At 38.4% G+C, this 10,000-nt stretch overlaps 1 protein-coding gene across 1 annotated transcript in view; it reads left to right on the forward strand.

The window, feature by feature from the left end:
• The first annotated feature begins 3,605 nt into the window (after positions 1 to 3,605).
• Positions 3,606 to 10,000, forward strand: part of mei-W68 (meiotic W68) — a 17,342-nt gene continuing 10,947 nt past the window's right edge. The window contains 3 exon segments of the mRNA XM_068392977.1: positions 3,606 to 3,746; positions 4,721 to 4,819; positions 9,739 to 9,887. Coding sequence (XP_068249078.1) covers positions 3,628 to 3,746; positions 4,721 to 4,819; positions 9,739 to 9,887 — 367 coding nt within the window. The 5' untranslated portion in view covers positions 3,606 to 3,627.

The following is a 10,000-nucleotide window of genomic DNA, read 5'->3' on the forward strand; positions in this document are numbered from 1 at the left end:
AAGAAAAATTGTAATGTAGTGTACAGTACACTGATACTTCCTAAATATACAGTAGGAATCAATGAACACTACTATTTTTTCTAAATTTTATATTTTCCATAGCTATACAAACCTAAGTTATTTATACGAGTTACAGTATTGCTAGTTTCACTTTTTTTAATGTTTTACAGTAAACAAGAAAATTAAGCCATTGTCTTTTTTCGGTACAATAATTAAAAATGTACTTGATTATTTAGTTTGATAATGGATAACAATGCTCATCCAGAGCTACTTCAGTGTCATTTGATAAATATAATTTGTAAACTAACTAACTAACTAACTAACTAACTAACTAACTAACTCTCTCTCTCTCTCTCTCTCTCTCTCTCTCTCTCTCTCTCTCTCTCTCTCTCTCTCTCTCTCTCTCTCTCTCTCTCTCTCTCTCTTTTTTTTTTTTTTTTGTGAGACTCCTTCCCACACAAATGCAAATAATCAGCCTTCAATAGGAGACTCGACCTTAAGAAGAATGGAAGTCCCAATTAACCAAATTAGTTGCCGACTTAACTTTCCGGGGAAATGTCAGTGCAACTGGTCTTGTATGGGAGAAAAGGTGACAACTTAATCCAATTCCCTAACAGTCTGTGTATACAGATTCCACAGGCATTAGCTTAGGCCCACACCATAAACTGTATGTGGTCACAGGAGAAACCATATATTTGTAATGGATATGTCGTCCAGATGGGTAAACTTCATACCTATTGTAGAAAATAGGTTTGAATACATTATATCCGTTCTACCCCTCATCTAGGAGGATGACGAAGATACTTCTTAACAGATCCTATTGTAAGGAAAGGTTTCTCGGTTACAAAGCTCGACTGCATCTTACGTCCAGTCCAGCTCAATGAGGCTATGATTGCTGCATCCCCAAGAGAGGGTGAAGAAAGAAGGGTAGAAGACCAATCATTCTACCTTTCATTCTAGGCTTATGCCAAAACCACTGTCTTGGACAAGAGGCGTCTTGTCTCGTGAGAGCACTAGGCTAGCTACATAACCTGTTGAGTAGCCACTACAGGACCAAGGATAACAGTACCTAAGGATTGTAGGTATACAGGTAGTTAGAGGTAAAGGATGTCTGGCATTAAATGACTCCTGTCTGATGCCTGAGCCAGTGACAGGTTCTTCCCAAGTGCTAAGGAGAACCCAGTATCTCTAACTTTGTTTAAATTTAAGCACAACTATTTGGCTCATGAAAATAGGTAAAAAGTATTCTTGGAAATCTTTTTCTTTAACCTGCGAATGCTAAGAAAAGTCTTTGGCGCTCACATCTGAAGCACCGAGCCCTCTTAACAAAGCAATGTGAAGATAGAGCAGAACAGAGAACCCAGTCATTATGATGCCCTTTGGACGACACAAACTTTGTACTGTGGGCAGCGGGGTCTTTACCACAAACTCTGGAACAAAGGAGACATTCTTCCTTCCTTTGGAATAACTAGTGACATATGAGATGCCAAGAGCTCACCAACTTGTTTTGCTGAAGGTAAGGTCAGCCAAAAGACCTTCTAGTTAAGACAATCAGAACTTTGTCTGATGCTCATAACAAGGGCTCATATGGAGCACCCATGAAACTTGAGAAGGGCCTGGGCCCCTGAAGGTAACTGCATCGTGGATGGGTGAGTTTTGGCTAGCTTTCCTCCACTTCTCCACCATCGTCTCTACGTCCCTCTGGGGAAATAGAAACGTAACCTCCAGCACTGAGGCATTCCTCAATGTAGACGTAGCCTTTTGTCCAACTTGCCTGGAGAATTTGGAAACAACAGCACCCCTTCTCTTCAGGACCCAGTTGGCCCATTGGTTTGCAAGCTGGTGTGCCATAAAGGTCATCACCTTTGCACAAGATAGAACCAGCTTGCTGTACTCAACCAATGTCTAAGGATTTGACAAATCCTGAGAAATGGCAGAGTAGGTGACTGCATTGAACCACTGGTCGATACAGGAGGCCCCCCCTGGAAGCTGGCTATGAAAAAGCTTTCCATGGCAGAAGGCCCAAGAGCTAATAAGACTGTCCTTAGCCTTGAGTCTCACCAAAGCAACCCTGCTGTCATCACAGAAACTGCAGGAAAAACAGGAAGAGGAGACAAGGTGGTATCATCAGGCATGGAGAATCTCCTGTCGAGAGAATGCTAGAGGCATGATATTACTCAACCGGCTAGACTGCAGTGAATTCTCAGGCTTGGAGATCTGAGAATTCACTTTGTTCAAAGCCAAGCGAGCTAGTTCCTGACCATAGTAACTAAAGTGAGATCTTGTATTTTTGAGGGCTACCGAAACACTAATCAATGACTGCCAAACTTACAGTGCTTTTGTAGGAGCCTCAATAGCCTCTGCAAGGTAATTGCACTTGTAGAACAACATTCGGGAACTTGTACATATATATTTGGAAGCTCGTAATTGATTAAAAAATGCCAGCTAATGATTACATCATACAAAAAACAGAACAGCTGGCAAAAGCGAATGCAAACGACATAGGAGCAATAACTCTTAAATCAGTCTCCCAAAAATAAACAATTGGACTTAGACCCTGTAATAATGATAATATTAATAATAATCATTTTGTGGAATGTACAAATATAGGCCGATACAACTAAATGTGAATTTAAAATGGAAATTTAATCGACCAATATGCAATTAATTATGCCCCCATTAAACATGAGAAAAATGCCAAGCTAGCCAACACTTGTCCATTTTTTATAGCAAATTCCAGTTTAACTAGTAATTAAAGTGTAAGTAAACCAATTTTCTCCTAATTTCTAACAGCACCGAAATAAACAAAAAAGAAATACAGTCCCAGTAAATAGGTTAAATGCACTGGACTGTGAACAGGCTAGGCTAACCTACATTAACCCGAGTTGTAGACTTAGCCTGTTAAAATTTCAGCTAGTTGAGATATACCTGTGATGCGTGACCAGCGTAATAATATTTCTAACCAGTGAAATTACCTCCCAAGTTAGCCTTGCTTCTTTGAGAATTGACGTTTGTAAAGATGCATTATGGAAATGATCATGAGTCATACCAAACTGTGTAAATTAATTTACTTATGTTGGTTTATATGAGGTTTGGACTGTACAAATAATTGCGTAATATACTTAAAGACTAAAGAAATGTTCATAATTACCATCAAATGCCATATAAACGAAGATAAACACTTAAATTAAGAAAATTCACAAATGGTTGAAGCACCACAATTTTTGTTTGTTTTGATTTAGATAAATTGGATGCGTTCGATAAGTTATTGTTTTTGTAAACCAATTCAGAATGGGATCGGCTTTACAATTTCATTTTTTTGTTTAAATATATTTTATTTACTTTTAATATAATTTTAACATATATGTGTATTTGTTATATTTTGCTATCAATTATAAACATATGTAGTTGTTTTACTTTTATTGTATGAAATGAACTATTCCTAGAATCCCCCCATTTCTTCTTATCAACTTCACAAAGTAAGAAAATATTGAAATAAATATATTTGAAAATATATCAGAATAATTGATTATTCGAAATATATTTGCCTTCCAACACAGTCTGTTTCAGTATCAAAATTATACTTTGAACTCAATCGCAGATTTCCCGCCACTTTCAACAGTAGCCATGGCAACGAACGACGAATTTTGGTGTCAAGTCGAACTTTTCACAGAGAAAATAAGGAAAGACTTTGAAGTCTTCAACAATGAGCCTGTCGAAATGCATGACAAGGAGCAGATTGAAAGGTTAGAAGGTTTTGCCTAATATTTTGATAGGCAATTTTTATCTCAGGGTCTAATGTTTACCTTTGTGTTGTGGTCGTAGACAAGACTTTCACTTAAAACCTTGAATAGTTGCAGTAAATGTAATTATTAGTTTATTTGTAGGACCTGTTCTTTTGGGATATTCGTATATTACTGTGCATAATATATGATTGCATAATTACTGTTAACACAATTTCATGGAGTAATATTCTTTTTATTTGATAAGTTATGCACAATCAAATTACTAACTTAATGGCTTAACTGTGATTCACTGCATTATTTGCATATCCTAGACTGAATATGTGAAAAATATTTTCTCTTATCGTCATATTATGAAGTAATTTGATTTTCAATAGACAATTCTTAGAGTCGCAGGATATTTCCCATTATATACTGTAGGGTATAGTAACCTGTTAATAATAGCATCCGGTACCATTACCCGTTAGCTATTCGCAACCTGTTACAGTTACAGTATATCCTTGTCTGAAGAAGTGGCATTCGTACAGAGGCGTTACTAAGGGGGAAGGGCAAAGGGGCACGTGCCCTGGGCGCCGATCTTAGAGGGTGCCAAAATGAACCTAATATGTTCTCAAAAGTAAAATTTTAACTCAAATTGTAATTAGTCAAAGAAACATTGTCAATGGAGATATCTGGATGTTGAGGGGCCATTGTCTTTGACACACGTAGACTTCAATCATACACGAATTCTCTCTCTCTCTCTCTCTCTCTCTCTCTCTCTCTCTCTCTCTCTCTCTCTCTCTCTCTCTCTCTCTCTCTCTCTCTCTCTCTCTCTCTCTCATTACTGCATAGACAGTGATTGACAGGCTCTTGCGGTTTGTCTTTTGTATATTTTGATTATTTGTTCATTTATTAATTTTATGTCTCAACAAGTAAGTCCTTGTGGCACCCCTATCCATGTAACTCCCTCTCTTTTTTTTCACCCTCTTTCACAACAGGAAAGTCATTGAGAAATGTGAATACATCATCGAGAACATTGTGAAAAGTATCGTGAGCGGAGAGAGCCCTGTCTTACGTATCCCCAGACCTCCTAAGAAGTAAGGTTATTATTATTATTATTGTTATTATTATTATTATTATTATTATTATTATTATTATTATTATTATTAGCTAAGCTACAACCCTAGTTAGAAAAGCAAGATGCTATAAGCCCAGGGGCTGCAACAGGAAAAAAATAGTCCAATTAGGAAAGGAAACAAGGAAGCAAACTTCAAGAAAAGTAATAAACAATTAAAATAAAATATTTTAAGAACTGTAATAACATTGAAATAGATATTTCATATATAAACTAGAGAAACTAAAAAAAAAAAAAGAAGAAGAGAAATAAGATAGAATAGTGTGCCCGAATGTACTGTACTGTACCCCACAAGCAAAAGAATTAAATATTATTGCTTTACCTATGGTTGATTGATATGCTAACTAAAGTTAGCTATGTCTGTTTTAGGGATCATAAGTCCTCAAAAGTAAGGTTAATCTACAGTAAGTCCATTTTAGATAAGATTAAGTAGGAATTATTTTAACAGTGCCAGTTGAGGTTATTGATTGTGAGGGATTTTTATGTAGATCTAGGTTATCAGATAAGAAAGTCGGTTAATGAAGAATAGTTGATATTTACATATGGTACTTAGGTATTTGTGGTCACTGAAGAGAAACTGCAGATGCTGGTAAAAGATTTTGATATGATTTGTTATTGGAAAAATTTGAGAGTGAGTATAAGACAAGGGATACTGTAATGTATTTAAAAATTCAGAAAATGGAGTAATTAATGTTTGGATTTAAGGTAGAAGAATGTAAGTGGTTGATTTGCATAGATATTTATGAGTAAATATAAAGAATAATGGTAGGATAAGAGAATAGAAGAAGCAAGAAAGATCGCAGGGTGTATGCAAAATAATGCTCGGACGCTTTTTTTTTTTCTTTTTTTTTTGGCTGAAGCCAAGGTGGAACTGTGTGAAAAGGCTTTTAAACTAACCTTTCTTTATGGAAATGAAGTGTGGATGTTAAATGTGTAAAGGTTGGAGTAGTGGAAATAAAGTGTTTGCATGGCATACAGGATTTGATCATAAAGGAAAGACCGGGAGATGTGAAGATGTTTAGAATGGGTAAAAAGGGTTGCATATGTTAAAGGATTGATCCGAATATTTCGAGGGAATCTGTTCATGTAGAGGAAACGGGTGGCAAAAGAATAATGGAAAGTGGGTACAGTTCAGAAGTGTTTGGTAGTAGGATGGTAAAAAGACTTGTGTGTGGAGTTGTGTTTGACGTTGCTGATGAACCTCTTGTAAGGCTATGAAGCGACAAATGTTATGAAGGCTCTTACTGTATAGACGGTCTATCAAATATTCACCAGAGGACTGAATGTGATAGTGATTTTTGCTGTGTTCCTTTGGAGCCACCCTCCTTGTTATGGATACCAGCTTAATGTTAAAAAATATCTATATATACATCACCATCATCATCAGTCGTTACTAGTTCACTACAGAATAAACATATGGTCTTTCTGTCAGTTTATACCTGCAAATTTTCCTAGCTCGTTAATCCATCTTTTTCTCCTTCCCCTGCTTTGTTTGCAATCTCTAGGGACCCATTCTGTTATTCTCAATGTCCATATATTATCAGACATTCTCATTATATGTCCTGCCCATGTCTATTTCTTTTTCTTACACACTGTTGGAATAATATCTACTATTTTTGCGAGAGAGGGTGTGGCTTTATTGCTGAGTGAATGGATAACAGGTAAAGTAGTGGAATGGAAGGAGATATCATCTAGGTTAATGTGGGTAAGGGTTAGGTTGGGTAGGGAATGTTGGGCGTTTGTCAGTGCGTATGGGCCAGGTAGTGAGAAAAGTGAAGAAGAGCAGAATGAGTTCTGGAATGAATTAACTAGGTGTGTAAAAGCACTGGGTAGAAGGAATTATGTAGTTGTCATGGGTGACTTAAATGCTAGAGTGGGCGCTGGAGAGGTAGAAGGTGTCGTTGGGAAGTAGGGCGTACCAAGTGAAAATGAGAGTGGTGAGAGACTGGTAAATATGTGTGTTGAACAAGAGATGGTAATAAGTGCTAGATTTTTTAAAAAGAAAGATAGAAATAAGTATACATGGGTAAGAGTGGCAAATGGAAGAGTAGTAGAAAGGGCATTAATGGATTATGTGTTGATAACTAAAAGCATGTTTGGAAGATTGAAAGATGCACGTGTTTAGGGGTATGGCTAACAGTATGTCTGATCATTTTTTGGTGGAAGGAAAATTAGTTGTAGCAAAAGAGTGGGGGAATAGAGTAGGTGGATGTAAAAGGGAGCTAGTGAGGGTTGAAGAGCTAATAAAACCGGGGGTAAAAAGTAAATATCAGGAAAGGTTGAAAATGGCATATGACGAGGTGAGAGTAAGAGAAACTGGTAATTTAGAGGAGGAGTGGAAGTTAGTAAAAGAAAATTTTGTTGTGATTGCAAGTGATGTATGTGTCAAGAAGGTTGTTGGAGGCAGCATGAGGAAGGGCAGTGAATGGTGGAATGAAGGAGTGAAGGTAAAAGTGGAAGAGAAAAAGAGGGCTTTTGAAGAATGGCTGCAGAGTAATAGTATAGATAAGTATGAAAAATATAGAGAAAAATGTGGAAGTAAAGCGCAAGGTACGTGAGGCAAAGAGGGCAGCTGACCTGAGGTGGGGTCAGGGATTGGGTCAGTCATATGAAGAGAATAAGAAGAAGTTTTGGAAAGAAGTGAAGAGAGTAAGGAAGGCTGGCGCAAGAATTGGAGAGACAGTGAAAGATGGAAATGGAAGGTTGTTAAAAGGAGAGGAGGCAAGGAAAAGGTGGGCGAAATATTTTGAAAGTTTGCTGAATGTTGAGGATAATAGGGAGGCAGATATAATTGCTGTTCCAGGTGTTGAGGTGCCAGTGATGGGAGATGAGAATGAGAGAGAGATTACAATAGAGGAAGTGAGGAGAGCACTAGATGAAACGAGAGTAGGAAAAGCATCTGGTATGGATGGTGTGAAAGCTGAGATGTTGAAGGAAGGGGGTGTGACTGTACTTGAATGGTTGGTGAGATTGTTTAATATGTGTTTTGTGTTGTCAATGGTACCAGTAGATTGGGTTTGTGCATGTATTGTACCACTATATAAGGGTAAGGGAGATGTGCATGAGTGTTGTAATTCAAGAGGTATTAGTTTGTTGAGTATAATTGGAAAAGTGTATGGTAGAGTAATGATTAATAGGATTAAGGATAAAACAGAGAATGCAATCTTGGAATTACAGGGTGGTTTTAGAAGAGGTAGGGGTTGTATGAATCAGATTTTTACATTAAGGCAGATATGCGAGAAATATTTAGCAAAAGGTAAGGAGGTGTATGTTGCGTTTATGGATCTGGAGAAAGCATATGATAGAGTTGATAGGGAAGCAATGTGGAATGTGATGAGGTTATATGGAGTTGGTGGAAGGTTGTTGCAAGCAGTGAAAAGTTTCTACAAAGGTAGTAAAGCATGTGTTAGAATAGGAAATGAAGTGAGTGATTGGTTTCCGGTGAGAGTGGGGCTGAGACAGGGATGTGTGATGTCACCGTGGTTGTTTAACTTGTATGTTGATGGAGTGGTGAGAGAGGTGAATGCTCGAGTGCTTGGACGAGGATTAAAACTGGTAGACGAGAATGACCATGAATGGGAGGTAAATCAGTTGTTGTTTGCGGATGATACTGTACTGGTAGCAGACACAGAAGAGAAGCTTGACCGACTAGTGATAGAATTTGGAAGGGTGTGTGAGAGAAGGAAGTTGAGAGTTAATGTGGGTAAGAGTAAGGTTATGAGATGTACGAGAAGGGAAGGTGGTGCAAGGTTGAATGTCATGTTGAATGGAGAGTTACTTGAGGAGGTGGATAAGTTTAAGTACTTGGGGTCTGTTGTTGCAGCAAATGGTGGAGTGGAAGCAGATGTACGTCAGGCGGTGAATGAAGGTTGCAAAGTGTTGGGGGCAGTTAAGGGAGTAGTAAAAAATAGAGGGTTGGGCATGAATGTAAAGAGAGTTCTATATGAGAAAGTGATTGTACCAACTGTGATGTATGGATCGGAGTTGTGGGGAATGAAAGTGATGGAGAGACAGAAATTGAATGTGTTTGAGATGAAGTGTCTAAGGAGTATGGCTGGTGTATCTCGAGTAGATAGGGTTAGGAACGAAGTGGTGAGGGTGAGAACGGGTGTAAGAAATGAGTTAGCGGCTAGAGTGGATATGAATGTGTTGAGGTGGTTTGGCCATGTTGAGAGAATGGAAAATGGCTGTCTGCTAAAGAAGGTGATGAATGCAAGAGTTGATGGGAGAAGTACAAGAGGAAGGCCAAGGTTTGGGTGGATGGATGGTGTGAAGAAAGCTCTGGGTGATAGGATAGATGTGAGAGAGGCAAGAGAGCGTGCTAGAAATAGGAATGAATGGCGAGCGATTGTGACGCAGTTCCGGTAGGCCCTGCTGCTTCCTCCGGTGCCTTAGATGACCGCGGAGGTAGCAGCAGTAGGGGACTCAGCAGTATGAAGCTTCATCTGTGGTGGATAATGTGGGAGGGTGGGCTGTGGCACCCTAGCAGTACCAGCTGAACTCAGTTGAGTCCCTGGTTAGGCTGGAGGAACGTAGAGAGTAGAGGTCCCCTTTTTTGTTTGTTTCATTTGTTGATGTCGGCTACCCCCCAAAAATTGGGGGAAGTGCCTTTGGTATATGTATGATTTTTGCTCTCGTATCCATGTTGCCCTTTTTCTGTCGCTTAGTGTTAATTCAATGTATCTTTTAGTTGTAACTAGCTCATGTTTTTCATGCATAAGTTAATACTGGTAGAACCATCTGATTAAATAGTTTTCTTTCTAGAGACTGGGACATTTTGCATATACTGTACGCACTGTATGTGTATAATGACATGATTTTCAGAGCCTGAATTTCATTTTTAAAAACATTTTAAAAGTAACTTATCACTCACGTCTAAAGGAACGGCAGGGGCAATGGTGATGCCCTGGTCAGCCTTGATTCAGTGGCTAGATCCAGGCGATTCACCCTCACGTTACACACGTTAGCTCAGGCGTATACTCATGTCACCAAGGGAACCTACGCTACTAGAAGGTAAGAATTGCTTCTGGGTGTAATGATATTACTTGCATTGTGCAGTGATATGTATCCTGCATTCAATTGTAGGTTTTGGATGTAAAGACGCATATGATATGAATGTTTTTCACGCAAATTTTTTATATGC

The sequence above is a fragment of the Palaemon carinicauda genome, chromosome 19, assembly GCF_036898095.1.
Source record: "Palaemon carinicauda isolate YSFRI2023 chromosome 19, ASM3689809v2, whole genome shotgun sequence".
Lineage (NCBI taxonomy): Eukaryota > Metazoa > Arthropoda > Malacostraca > Decapoda > Palaemonidae > Palaemon > Palaemon carinicauda.